Below are 15,889 nucleotides of genomic sequence, written 5' to 3' on the forward strand. Positions count from 1 at the left end.
GGCAATGGGTATATCAGTGAGTGAATGGAAATGTGAGCCAGCATTGATGTCACAATTATATACACAGTGAAACTTCTCTAAACCAAGGACCAAGTAAAAAGTCCGCTTTTAAGAGGTATCTGGTTTACAGAGGTCCTATTCCATACAGATATTCAGAAACCGGCCGCGAAAAACGTCTGGTTTTGATAGAATTCAAGTTTACAGCGGGTCCGGTTTTGAGAGTTTGCACCGTACTTTAATTATTAAATTTATTTATTATTAAATTTACTACATACATCCGGGGACGAGAAGAATGATCTCATTTATGGTTAGTGAACCAGGAGAATGCTGTATATCACTAGGTGACATATTTGCACAGGTTATACACCAATATAGCATCTCAAAGGGTCAAGTTTGTTTATTTGTTTTGTTTAACAACACCACTAGAGCACATTGATTTATTAACCGTCGGCTATTGGATGTCAAACATTTGGTAATACTGACATACATTTTTCCAGTAGTAGCAAGGGATCTTTTATATTCACCATCCCAGGGGCAGGATAGCACATACCACGGCCTTTTGATATACCAGTCGTGGTGCACTGGCTAGAACGACTCAACGAGTCAGAGTTCCACACTTGATGGTACCAGTCCTGCCATTAGTGATAATTCTGACAGTGTTTCCTGTCGTAAAGTTAAAGTTGGTTTTGTTTAACGACACCACTAGTGCACATTGATTTCATAATCATCAGCTATTTGAAGTCAAACTATAGGTAATTCTGACATATAGTCTTAGAGAGGAAACACACTACATGTTTCCATTAGAAGCAAGGGATCTTCTATATCCACCATCCCACGTACAGGATAGCACATACCACGGCCTTTGATATACCAGTCGTGGTGCACTGGCTAGAACGAGAAATAGCCATATGAGCCAACCGAGCGCTTTACCACTGGGATATGTCTCGCTCCGCCATTAGTTATAACTGTGACAGTGTAGATCGGCCTCGGTGGCGTCGTGGTAGGCCATCGGTCTACAGGCTGATAGGTACTGGGTTCGGATCCTAGTCGAGGCATGGGATATTTAATCCAGATACTGACTCCAAACCCTGAGTGAGTGCTCCGCAAGGCTCAATGGGTAGGTGTAAACCACTTGCACCGACCAGTGATCCATAACTGGTTCAACAAAGGCCATGGTTTGTGCTATCCTGTCTGTGGGAAGCTCAAATAAAAGATCTCTTGCTGCTAATCGGGAGAGTAGCCCATGTAGTGGCGACAGCGGGTTTCCTCTCAAAATCTGTGTGGTCCTTAACCATATGTCTGACGCCATATAACCGTAAAATAATGTGTTGAGTGCGTCGTTAAATAAAACGTGATTTTTTTTTTCTGTGACAGTGTTTCCTGTCGTAAAATATTGTTTCATCTGGCCACTAAATTTCTGTAAGTTTATATAAACTTTAGTGTCAGTGCACCAGCTACTATTTTGCGTGAAACATGTGACATGTCCTACTAAAAATAGTATGGCAATTTTCGCGCGGAACTAGGGTAGTCTAAGACACCTTTCGTTACATCAAAAACCAATAGCATATTCCCCATTTTGTTTATGTCTTAACTGCCTTAAGGTTGAAGGGTGGCTATATTTATATACCGAAGCTCGACGATAGCGGTAGCCCGTGATGTTTTGGCTACTGGTGTCTCAATCGGGCTGTATAATACATGATGTATATTATGTTGACTCAAACGCTGAGTTTACACGTTTTGGCCACACGTTAATATTATTGTCTATGCGATTTGTTTTGGTGGTACACACCTAAGCAGCCACTGCAGGTTCTAACAGACCAAATCAATTCCTATTGCCGATAATGATAATGTTTACTAATAAAACTGATATAAGCAGCGTATCAAGTACAGTAATTCAAAGTAATACAAAGTGTGGCACCTCACATCTAATCTACCTGCAAGAAAATGAGGGATCATATACCATTTAAGAGATTTAATTAATGTTTTTATTAGCAACCGTCATATTTGCTGAAAATTGCAGTTCCATTTTAGGGGTACCCTGCATTAGTTTCAACCTCTGGTATATACTGCATAACAACTGTATTTATTTATTTTCAATGGGTAATAGTATTTGCACAAATAATCAATGTGACACATTTACTACCAATGACACCCTCAGCTGTTTTTACTCCGTAAATATTTGACGGTATACCACGAACTTTGACACAGAACTCTCTTCTTTGGTACCATGCAGACGCGTGACAGAGGAGTGTCGAAACCAGTCCCTGCTCAAGCAAATTTTCTTCTCTCTTTTTTTTCAATGTATTTTGTGGAGGAAATTGACTCCCTATTAACTTCGCTCGCCACAGTCTAGACCCACCCTCCTCGCCCTCCCCCACCCTCCTAAAGTTTCTGCACTCGCGTCTGGCCATGTCGCAGAGGTAATTGCAACACCCCACGCACATGGATTGGGGTTAATTCGCTAGTTACTAGCAGGAAAAACACACAATTCAGGTGGGATATATTAGTCTGCTTTCCAACCCGGTAAATGATGGTCCAAGAAAACAAGTTTCTCTATTTCTCGCCTGGTCGTCTTGGGCAGATCATGTTGACGCGTTAATGACGTCTCAAGGGGTACAAACAAATTGTTACAATTCCGTTTTTTTCTTAAAATCATTTCGCGGGTTTTTGTTTTTGTTTAGTATTTGACGTAGATTCCTCTCTTGTTTGCTCATTTGTTTTTTAAAAACTAAGTATGACCGACATGTCAAGTGTCAGTGGCGGATCCAGAAAATCCATTTGTGGGGAGGGCATTGACATGAGTTGGAATGCCAAGGGAACTTTGGGGGAGATTTGGAGGCGGGTCGTAAAAAGAAAATTAATATATAATAAAATTGTAACTGCCTCTGCCCCCAATATTTTTTTATCTTATCATCGGCTATTGGACGTCAAACATATGGTCATTCTGACACTGTTTGTTTTAGAGGAAACCCGCTGTCGCCACATAGGCCACGCTTTTACGACAGGCAGCAAGGAATCTTTTATTTGTGCTTCCCACAGGCAGGATAGCACAAGCCATGGCCTTTGTTGAACCAGTTATGGATCACTGGTCGGTGCAAGTGGTTTACACCTACCCATTGAGCTTTGTGGAGCACTCACTCAGGGTTTGGAGTCGGTATCTGGATTAAAAATCCCATGCCTCGACTGGGATCCGAACCCAGTACCTACCAGCCTGTAGACCGATGACCTAACCACGACGCCGGTCCATTTGCAGCAAATAAACATGACTGAAAGGTTATTTTGCTGTATATAGACATATTTCAAATGTTCAAATATTAAATACCTGCAATAATATACATCAGGTGTATACAATGTGTACTTGATCTCTACCTTCGGCAATTTATATCTCAATGACGGAATTAGCTTGTGGTGGTTGCGTCGTAGGATCGAAACACCTCAGTGAGCTCATTCTCTGGACATTCCCCACCCCCACCCCCCACCCCATCCTAACTATATAATAGCTAAAATTACCAAATGTTTAACATCCAATAGCCGATGATTAATAAATCATTGTGATCTAGAGGTGTCGTTAAACAAAACACACTCACTTTTTTTTATATAAACCACCCGATATATACTAGTAATAGTGTGCTGAGGTATCGTTAAATATTCATTAAGTAAGGGATAAATAGAGTTGTAATTGTTGATACTGAGGTATCATTAAGTAAGGGATAAATAGAGTTGTAATTATTGATACTGAGGTATCATTAAGTAAGGGATAAATAGAGTTGTAATTATTGATACTGGCCATATTCGAACCTAAAACACCACTTTCTCTTTCATTTCATTTCAACTTATTTTCGTGCTTATATCCAATTCAGGTTCAAACTCGCTGCCCTGGACACACACCTCAGCTATCTGGGCTGTCTGTCCAGGACAGAGGGTTAGTTGTTAGTTGTTAGTGAGAGAGAAGAGGGTGTAGTGGTCTTACACCAACCCATTGAGTCGTTAAAACTCGCTCTGGGTGGGAGCCGGTACCGGGCAGCGAACCTTGTACCTACCAGCCTTATGTCCGATGGCTTTATCACGACACCACCGATGCTGGTCGCTTCACTTGATACTTGACAGTGAGGGACGTTAACCTTAAGACCAGACAGGAAGACTTCCTCAAAGTGTGAATGTCCAATTAATCGTAATTATGCACGGACCTGTGAAACCCGTAACACAGACGATCACCGTTCGGTCGCGCGCCGAGATTCTCCGAGACCGATCGAAGTGTCCCAGCGTGAGCGCTCGTTAATTGTCGGCCTTTGACGTAAATGGAAAATGGTTTTGTACGCAGAGTCGCTTTTCTAATGCCAAGCAGAGTTTGGACACATTTATTGTCCTCATCAGGGCATTGGTTGCACCGTTGATGACCCTAGCTTTCACCTTGGTGAAACAGCTTTAGCTATTTGTCCATTTGCATCAAACAGGAACCGATGGATTGGCATAATACTATAACTATATATTAAATAATGATAACACGCTCGTTAATCTTTTTCACACAAAATAATAATAAATAATAATAATAATAATAATATAATTATTATTATTATTATTATTATTATTATTAAAAACTAATTAAAAATCTGTAAAAAAAAAGTACAATTTTTTTGCGTAACTAGGGTAGTCATAGATGCTACCCGTTATTTCTGAAATGAGCAGCTTCACCCCTCTTTTTTTCTGATTCACTTTGTCGAGGGGTGATAGTATTTATATCCGTAGTGTATATACTGATTGATACGTTACAGGTAGGAGTTTTAGCCACACACTATTATGGTATGTGCTGCCGCTTTGATGGTTATTTGACGTAAAGTTTTCCTTTTTTAATTGAAAACATATTTTATTGCATATAATGTAAAAATACAAATGGATTGGGCACAAGGCACCCGACTTACAAGTCCCTCTCCTAATTACAAACATTATATTTCACAATAACTGCGACTGCAAGTTTCATTCAATAAATAAACTAAACGTTTGTGAGAAACGATTCACTAAACTGAAAGAACAAAAAAAGCAATCGATGGTTTAACAGCATTTATTATTAGCATTTTATCTTCTCTGACAGCCCAGCTGATAAATAATAGCAATACTAACAACAAATAAATGATCCCGCGGCAAGACATAATATTCTTAGTCACATCGTTATATCAGTTTAACGTATTTGTGAACATGCTCAAATATTTGTTTATTGGTATCATCATTTAACGTGCCTCAAACGTTTAATATCGAGTTGCAGACTAATTGGTTCCAAAATGTTTAGCGATGTCAAAAGAATTTGTCTTCACTGGTTATAAAATTGACATTTAAATGATTACTAATAGCTGCTTTCAAAGTAAGGCCCACAATAGTTGCACGAGGGTTTCAAAGTAAGTCCACACCAATATATCTGTATTTAAAGTACTACATACCTAGTTTTATAATGAGAACATATTTTCGATTTCTGCATGCGTGGACATCCGGTATTTCTTTCATAAATATAAATTCGTTCACAATTTCGTATTTCCACTTTATACCACCAAATCAAATCCCATAGACGACAATAGTAACATATGTTGCTAACACTCATACCTGTAGCGTAACAATCGACAAAGATACCACGGATATAAATCCTACCACTCCTAACCCTTAAAGTGAATTAGAAAAACAAAATGTGGGGGTGGGGGGGGGGGGGGGTAAGCTTCTCATTTTAGAGATAACGGGTAGAGTCTATGACTAATCTAGTTCCGCAAAAAAATACTTTTTTTTACAGGTACCCCATACATGTTTCAAGCACAAGGTTAGTTAGCACAGTGGTACTAGATGAAATAAATTGCATACATGTATCACCAATCACAGGACTTGTGATATTAACCTCGAACGTTGGATAGCTGGATGTTTTGTCGTTTAATACTACCTTCAGACTATTTCAAAGATCAATTGTTGAATGTATGAATGACATTGTTAACAAATTGTTTGTTGCTGTTTTTTTTTTTTTAATAAATTTCGTGCTGGGGTGTCATTAAATATCTAGTCTATTCTATTAAAAAGAGAATAGAATATATTTTTGGTTCCTCAGATTATATTAAAGGGACATTCCTGAGTTCGCTGCAATTTTATCGACTAACAGAGACTTTTAACGATTGTAATTACATATCAAATATATTTTTTTTCTGCATAAAATATGAGTGGCTGTATATCAAACGTGTTTCTGATCTTTCTATTTGTACTAGGTTAAATTTCATTTTATTTCCTAAAATATATTTTTTTTCGTTACGAAATTATTTGAAGACAAACTTCAGTTTGGGCTTCTTATAAATATTAAGACGACCAGAAACACATTGAATATACAGACACTAATATTATAAACTATAACATCTATTTAATATGTAAGTTTAATCGTAGAAATATTTTATTAGTCGGAAACATCTTACAATGCAGCAAACTCAGGAATGTCCCTTTAATACGAGTGATACTAAAATCCAAACTGGTTATTTGTGGACGGTTAATGTTAGAGAGAAAATAGTAAGCTGCATTGAGCTGACGGGGTGGGTTGTTTATGTGTGGTTTTTCCCGAGTATTTTGGTTTGAAATGTTACAATACAGAAAAACAAAAGAAACTAATATAGCAAAGGCCGTGGTATGTGATATCCTGTATGTGGGATGGTGCGTATACAAGATCCTTTACTGCTAATGGAAACATGCAGCGGGTTTCCTCTAACACCATGACAAAAATTATCAAATGTTTGACATCCAATAGCCGATGGTTAATACTCAGTGTTCTCTAGTAGTGGGGGTTTTCGAGTATTTTGGTTTGATGTGTTACTATACTGAACGGCAAAAGAAATGCAAAGGCAACGTTGTTTTCGTTGGCCTTATTTATTAAAATGATTCAGTTTAAATCAAGTTAGTTTTGGTTTCTATTAATATTATCAATATCTTGTAAACATTATAAGGCAATATGTGTATTATATTAAAATATTCGCCTTTTTATTGATCATTATAATATATTTTGATATCCTAACAGATGCACGTACTGGGGACCTATTTGTGATACATTTATTACATACAGTTAACATTGGGATAGCTAGCTGTTACAAATTGGGTCGTCCCCCCCCCCCCCCCCCCCTTACAAACACCCACAGCACCCCGTTCCCTCCCCCGTGTTGAACTAGGCAGCAGGTCTAACGAATTGCTCGTCATCTGTTAACCAAAAATAGCGACAACCATTAGTTCCATCTTTCCTTATTCATGTCACGTCCAATACGGTGTTATAGACACAGTACTGCATAACCTCTTGTCCATAACAACAGGAGCGGATCTCAGATTGTTAATGGCGGGGGAATGGCGAACTTTGTTTTAAAGGTACAGTCCTGAGTTGAAATTGTAAAATCTTTCCAACCAATAAGGCCTTTCGATGACGTAACATACAAATTAAGAATAGTTTCTTATTTAGAATATCAGTTGTCTGTATTTACAAGGTGGTTGTTCTTTTTCTAATGCTTGTAGTAGCCCAAACTGGATTTGCAAACACATTCGATATACAGACACTGGTATTCTAAACAAGAAAATGTATTTAGTATGAAATAGTAGTAGTCAACAAGGCTCTGTTATCGCAAACATCTTACAATGGCTGCAAACTCAGTATATAGTATGAAATACTAGTCGCCAACAAGACTCTGTTATCGCAAACATCTTACAATGGCTGCAAACTCAGTATATAGTATGAAATAGTAGTCGCCGACAAGGCTCTGTTATAGCAAACATCTTACAATGGCTGCAAACTCAGTATATAGTATGAAATAGTAGTCGCCAACAAGGCTCTGTTATAGCAAACATCTTACAATGGCTGCAAACTCAGTATATAGTATGAAATAGTAGTCGCCGACAAGGCTCTGTTATAGCAAACATCTTACAATGGCTGCAAACTCAGTATATAGTATGAAATAGTAGTCGCCGACAAGGCTCTGTTATAGCAAACATCTTACAATGGCTGCAAACTCAGTATATAGTATGAAATAGTAGTCGCCAACAAGGCTCTGTTATAGCAAACATCTTACAATGGCTGCAAACTCAGTATATAGTATGAAATAGTAGTCGCCAACAAGGCTCTGTTATAGCAAACATCTTACAATGGCTGCAAACTCAGTATATAGTATGAAATAGTAGTCGCCGACAAGGCTCTGTTATAGCAAACATCTTACAATGGCTGCAAACTCAGTATATAGTATGAAATAGTAGTCGCCGACAAGGCTCTGTTATAGCAAACATCTTACAATGGCTGCAAACTCAGTATATAGTATGAAATAGTAGTCGCCAACAAGGCTCTGTTATAGCAAAATCTTACAATGGCTGCAAACTCAGTATATAGTATGAAATAGTAGTCGCCGACAAGGCTCTGTTATAGCAAACATCTTACAATGGCTGCAAACTCAGTATATAGTATGAAATAGTAGTCGCCGAGGCTCTGTTATAGCAAACATCTTACAATGGCTGTAAACTCAGTATATAGTATGAAATAGTAGTCGCCAACAAGGCTCTGTTATAGCAAACATCTTACAATGGCTGCAAACTCAGTATATAGTATGAAATAGTAGTCGCCGACAAGGCTCTGTTATAGCAAACATCTTACAATGGCTGCAAACTCAGTATATAGTATGAAAAGTAGTACAGTCCGACAAGCTCTGTTATAGCAAACATCTTACAATGGCTGTAAACTCAGTATATAGTATGAAATAGTAGTCGCCAACAAGGCTCTGTTATAGCAAACATCTTACAATGGCTGCAAACTCAGTATATAGTATGAAATAGTAGTCGCCGACAAGGCTCTGTTATAGCAAACATCTTACAATGGCTGCAAACTCAGTATATAGTATGAAATAGTAGTCGCCAACAAGGCTCTGTTATAGCAAACATCTTACAATGGCTGCAAACTCAGTATATAGTATGAAATAGTAGTCGCCAACAATAGTTTCTGTTATAGCAAACATCTTACAATGGCTGCAAACTCAGTATATAGTATGAAATAGTAGTCGCCGACAAGGCTCTGTTATAGCAAACATCTTACAATGGCTGCAAACTCAGTATATACAGAAATAGTAGTCGCCGACAAGGCTCTGTATAGCAAACATCTTACAATGGCTGTAAACTCAGTATATAGTATGAAATAGTAGTCGCCAACAAGGCTCTGTTATAGCAAACATCTTACAATGGCTGCAAACTCAGTATATAGTATGAAATAGTAGTCGCCAACAAGGCTCTGTTATCGCAAACATCTTACAATGGCTGCAAACTCAGGACAGCCTCTTTAATGTACTACGTTTGTGTTAATCCTTCCAGACCTGTCGGAGACAAAATGTGGAAGCTAATGCATTTGTTGTCCTGTATTTGTCAGCAAACTATACAATATATCTACTAGAATTACACAATTTCAAACACGAAGTGATGTGATTTTACGTACTATAATTTAATCTTTGTTGTTATTTTGTCATTCAGCATTATATCAATAAATCGAATGAAAGTAATGAATATTCATCATAATTGGTTTTACAAAAATTGTCACGTCAAATAATTGTGAATTAAAAAAACACACAAAAAACAACAAAAACAAACCCAACCAAATCAAAGCCAAAACCAAAACCAAAACCAAATTAGCAAATCAAAAAGGAAAAAGAAAAATGGAAAAGAAAAAACAAAGGACAACAGCCTGACAAAAAAGACTAAAAAAGCAAAAAAGACATCAAAAATAATCTTCATTTCTGGTAGTCTTATAACAACTACTACTATCGGAGACACTGCAAAACAACCCGTTGGTATATAACGTTATTAGATCCGTAGGTCGACCGCCATCACACATTATTGCTATAATAAAACTGCATCATTACAGAGTGGTTGGAACATTGCAGAGATATTGGATACATTCGTCAAGGTGTTCCATAAGACGACAACACTGACTTGTCAAACTGTTTTCATCGGGGTCAGATGAGGACAGTGGTCCAGGGTATAGTGTCCGTTATAGTGGGATTTGTTTGAAGACACCACTAGACCATATCTGTTAACACACACACACACACACACACACACACACTCGCACACAAACGCACGCGCACGCACACACACGCAGACACACATGCAGACACACACAACACAATATACAGACACACACTCTCTCTCTATCTCTCTCTCTCTCTCTCTCTCTCTCTCTCTCTCTCTCTCTCTCTCTCTCTCTATATATATATATATATATATATATATATATATATATATATATACACACACACACACACACACACACAAACAAACACAGGCACACACACACAGGTACACTTCCCCATTGACAAAACGTTAAAGTATCTTATGTTTAACGACACCACTAGAGCGCATCTGTTAATTAATCATCGGCTATTGGATGTGGTAATTCAGACACACACACCTTTTCAGTGACAAACGAGTTTGAAGTTTGTTTTGCTTAACGACACCACTAGAATACATCCGTTAATTAATCACCGGCTATTTGATGTCACGTGATTTTCAGAGGAAACCACAGATGCATTATATATCAGCAGCAAGAGATCTTTTACAGGCATTTTCCAACAAACAGGACAAGACATACAACGACCTTTGATATATCAGACGTGGGGCTCATTGGTTAGGCCTGGAAAAACAAATTTTGGCCTATTTCATAAGGTCTGGGTTATCGATGGGTTACAGAGTTAAACCTGGTTTAAATCATGTCTCACCTGTATTGTGTATTTCAGATGTCTGTCTTGCAATAAACTGGGTTTTCTCGAGGTAACCGTTCAACTTGGATACTATTTGACACGCAAATCGTATTTTAATTCAGTTAAAGTTAAAGTTTGTTTTCTTTAACGACACCACTAGAGCACGTTGATTGTTTTGTTTACGGACTGTTGGATGTCAAATATTTTTTTAATTTTTACATAGAGTGTTAGAGAGGAAACCCGCTAAATTTCTAATTCTGTTTCCATTAAGGTGAGGTCAGGCCATAGGGCTTAACGAGCACATTCAGAGCAAGCTGTTTTAGCGCACGCATATCATGGGCCCATATGCCGGCTCCTCCGTCCAGAACAGGAAAGGGTTTATTTTTCCATTTGGGATATTGTATTTGTACCATCCCACATTCACGATATCACATACTACTGCCTTTGATATACCACTCGTGGTGCACGGGTTGGAACAAGACATAGCCCAATGAGCCCAACGACGGGGATTGATCCCAGACCAACCGCACATCAGACGAGCGCTTTACTACTAGGCTACATCTCGCCAATGGATTTCCTCAAACTAACGTTTTAAACTTGAATAATGTTTGGCACACAAATTAGTATCAGTATGGCGGAGCCTTTAGCGTGGAACATATTTTTGGAGACCATTTGAACCCATTCGATTGTGTGAAACATGACTGTTTTACTCGTCCAACTCATTTGCTTTTCAAAGTCCAACACATTTGCTTTTTTAAGGGACATTCCTGAGTTTGCTGCATTGTAAGATGTTGTCGACTAATAAAATATTTCTATGATTAAATTTACATATTAAATATATGTTCTTGTTTGGAATATCAGTGTCTGTATATCCAATGTGTTTCTGGTCGTCTTAATATTTGTAAGAAGCCCAAACTGGATTTTGTCTTCAAATAATTTCGAACGTACGAAAACATTATATTTTAGGAAATAAAAATGAAATTTAACCTAGTACAAATATTAGAACGACACGTTTAATATACAGCTACTAATATTGTATGCAGAAAAATGTATTTGATATGTAATTACAATCGTTAAAAAGTCTCTGTTAATCGATAACATCTTAACAATTGCAGCAAACTTTAAAGTCTGAATCGGACCTACATAATGGGAATGTCTGGCTTAAGTACATTTTAGATTTGCCCAATGGAAGTTCGATCATATATGGCAATCATGTGGTCGTCAAAACTATATTAACTGTTAACAAATACAATTTAAAACGACACACTTTTCTAATAATCTTTTTACGGTAATGTAAACACTAACGACAGGCAATTGTGCATAGGGGGTTTCGGGGATCGAACGCACCCCCACCCACCCACCACACCCAAACACATATACACCATTCAAAGCGAATTAAAAAGCCAACAAACAGAAGAGGACTTCACCCCCACCCATAGAAACTTCTCAAGTCACAGTTTAGTTCCCCCCTCCCCGCAAACTATCCCACACTCACCTGAAAGGGAAACAAAAACAGACAATGACTATGACACAACGACAACAATAGTGATAGTGACAAGACATAAACAACATACAACTGGTAAGATAACGCAAAAAAGAAGAAGTTTGTTTGTTTTGTTCGACGACACTACTAGAGCACATTGGTCTTATTAATTGTCGGCTATTGGATTTCAAGCATTTGGTAATTTTGACATACAGTCTTTAGAGAGGAAACCCGCTACAATTTTCCATCAGTAGCAAGGAATCTTTTATATGCAGTATCTCCCAGACAGGATAGCACATATCATGGCCTTTGATATACCAGTCGTGGTGCATTGACTGGAACGAGAAATAAACTAATAGGCCAACCAACAGGGATCGATCCAAAACCAACGGCGCATCAAGCGAGCGCTTTACCACTGGACTACATCCCGCCCCGGAAAAAAAGAAAAGAAAAAAAACAGAAGAAAAAGAAAAGAAAAAAACTATATATATTATAATAAGTAAATAATAAGCAAAGAAGATATAACTGGTGAAGATAAAAACACCAAAAAAAGAGAAGAAAAACAACAACAACAACAATACAAAACAAAAACAAGTGTCACGCAGCTTCCTATGGTAGTAAACAAACCTGAGCTGTATTTCTCGAGCTAGTTTGTGACATGTTGAGACGGGTCGGTAGAATACTGTTTGGACATATGTCCCCGAGGCGTTGAATGTTTGTCACACGTACAAGTGTTCATAACAAAATGTATCTCTGCCTAGGTCGTAACATTTCTTATACGATCGCAAAACGACGACAGCTGGTTCATCAAACTAGCTTTTCTTCATGTAAACATGTGTAAAGATTCGTTTGCAACCTTACATAGCTGTTTGGTAGTAATGCTAATATGAATAAATGTTTTTGGCAGAATCGTTTAACTCAGGCAAAAGTCAGCCTGCCCCCCCCCCCCCCCCCCCCCCCCCCCCCCCCTGCGGCATTTAATGTGTTCCTTGGGGCGGGCCGTAGCCCAGTGGTAAAGCGCTCGCCTGATGCGCGGTCGGTCTGGGATCGATCCCCGTCGTTGGGTAAATTGGGCTATTTTATGGACCAGTCAATGGACCACGACTTGTATATCAAAGACCGTGGTGTGTGATGTCCTGTTTGTGGAATGGTGCTTATAAAAGATCTCTTGCTACTAACTGAAAAATTTATCGGGTTTCCTCTCTAAGACTATATGCGAGATTACCAAATATTTGACATCCTATAGCTGATGATTAATAAACAATGTGCTCTAGTGGTGTAGTTAAATAAAACAAACTTTAACGTTTCATCTCTAACACTATTATATGAAAATACCAAATTTTTTGACATCCAATTACTTATGGTTAACAAATCCAAGTGCTCTAGCGATGTCGTTAAACAAAAACAAACTTTAAATTTAATTTGTCCCTAAAACTAGGCCAGTCGGTAGAGCATTCGTGTGAGGTGCTGGGATCGTAGGATCGAATTCCCTTGATGGACTCATTTTCCACTTGAGGGAAAGTTTCTTTCGGGGTTTTTTAAAATTAATTATTGGTGTCTATAATGGTTTAAAAACTGTTTTTGGTAGCGATCATCAGTAATTTGATAAGAAATGTAGAACCATGCTGATTTCTAATTCATCAGTTTATGGATGTCAAACATTTGGTAATTCTGATATATATTTATATCAACTTAAACATTTCTTACAACTTTCGGTTAAAATTTCATTATTGAATATTTGTAACAACCGATAATTTTTTCGTTTACAATCGATTAGAGTATTATGAACTTAGGAAGGGTTGGAAAATACACTGAACACAGGTAACAAAAGAAGAAGAAAAAAACATTGAGAAAAATTTAATTTCTAGCGTGCTTGAAATTTAACTGAATACAAGTACAAACAATTTGTTTTAAAAGACCAGGATAGCCTACTTAAACTTTAACTGAACACAAGCACTAAAATAATGAAAATGAACTGAGAAGTCCAGGAGAGCGTACTTGAAACGTAATTGAACACTTGTACGAAAATAAGCGAAAATGAATTAAGAAAGTCCAGGTCATTGTGCTTGAATTGTAGCTGAATACATGCACGACGGGGAGGGGGGGGGGGGGGGGGGGGGGGGTGTACCCCAGTGGTAAAGTGCTTGCCTGATGCGCGTTCGGTCTTGGATCAGTGCCCGTCGGAGACCCATTAGTATATTTCTCGTTCCAGACTGTTGACAACGACTGGTATATCAAAGTCCGTGGTGTGTACTATCCTATCTGTGGGATTGTGCATATAAAAGATCCCTTGCTACTAATGAAACAAAAATGTAGCGGGTTTCCTCTATAAGACTGAATATCAAAATTACCAAATGTTTGACATTCAATAGCCGATTATTAATCAAATAAATATGATCTAGTGGTGTCGTCAAACAAACAAACTTTAACTTTCTTTACGTTCATCAGTAATATAGGATTTTAGAAATTATAGAAATATATCAATTATAGAAAATTACCAAATGTTTGACATCCAATAGCCGATGCCTACGCCATATAACCGTAAACAAAATGTTTCAAGTGCGTCGTTAAATAAACCATTTCCTTCCTTCCTTCCAATAGCCGATTATTAATAAAATAAATATGCTTTAGTTGTGTCGTTAAACAAAGCAAACTTCAACTTTCAACATGAACGAAAATGAATGGAGAAAATACCCAAAAGTAGTGCCTGTCTGCTGTAATGGAATACAGGTACGAAACTAAAAGAAAGAAAATGGACAGACAACAAACTGCGAGAAATATTTCACTTACCTTCGCCTGAAGAAGCTTGACTGATGGGAAGGCGGAACGGGGATCCGAGAATTGAGAAATTTGTCATTCCAAGTTTTTGACGTTAAGAATCTCCGAAAACTCGTATACTACATGTACCAATCGGTATATCGCCGTATGTCACGGTGAAGTACGAACGCTCCCTCTCTCTCTCTCTCGCCCTCTTTCAACGTGCGGGTTCTTGGCCCGTACGCACAATTTCACTGGCGTCGCCTACGGACAATCGTCGACGTCATAGTTCTAGGTGGGACCGCTCCGCTGTTGTTTTTTGTTTTGTTTTGTTTTGTTTTGTCGATTGGCGATATTTTACAACACTTTTGCTAGATTACCGGCGAGGCACGCCTTACTGTATCGAGTGATTCTTCGTGTCAAGTTGCGGTTGTCGTGAAGTGATAAGATACTCGGCGACTGCATAGTGGCGCAGTAGGATTCACGGGAATTAAATTACGACATGCCAGAAAGAGGCAGCGAATAGCAAGACTCATCCATCAGCTAGCAAGTGTGAAAAGGGTATAATACAATTTGTATGACGCTTTTAAAATGCAATACCGGCTTCTGTGGTTGAGTGGTTAACTCAAATCGGATTAAAGGCTGGTAGTTACTGGGTTCGCATCTTGCTAACGGCTTCTCCACCGAGAGAATTTCAGAGGTGGGTCAAAGGAGGAATCAGGAGATTCGTCCCCCGTAATATATAGTCAAGTGTTCCGCTCTCTCTCTCTCTCTCTCTCTCTCTCTCTCTCTCTCTCTCTCTCTCTCTCTCTCTCTCTCTCTCTCTCTCTCTCTCTCTCTCTCTGTGTGTGTGTGTGTGTGTGTGTGTGTGTTTCTCTTTTCCCCTGTCCAATGGGCTATTGCTCGTTTCAGCCAGTGCACCATGATT

At 38.4% G+C, this 15,889-nt stretch overlaps 1 protein-coding gene across 1 annotated transcript in view; it reads right to left on the bottom strand.

Annotated features, from left to right (window-relative positions):
• Window positions 1–15,488, bottom strand: part of LOC121387037 (BDNF/NT-3 growth factors receptor-like) — a 94,880-nt gene extending 79,392 nt beyond the window's left edge. Inside the window, exon 1 of the mRNA XM_041518043.1 lies at window positions 14,995–15,488. Coding sequence (XP_041373977.1) covers window positions 14,995–15,061 — 67 coding nt within the window. The 5' untranslated portion in view covers window positions 15,062–15,488. The remainder of the gene's footprint in view (window positions 1–14,994) is intronic.
• Window positions 15,489–15,889: the final 401 nt, after the last annotated feature.

Source organism: Gigantopelta aegis, chromosome 13 (assembly GCF_016097555.1).
Source record: "Gigantopelta aegis isolate Gae_Host chromosome 13, Gae_host_genome, whole genome shotgun sequence".
In the NCBI taxonomy this organism is placed as follows: Eukaryota; Metazoa; Mollusca; class Gastropoda; order Neomphalida; family Peltospiridae; genus Gigantopelta; species Gigantopelta aegis.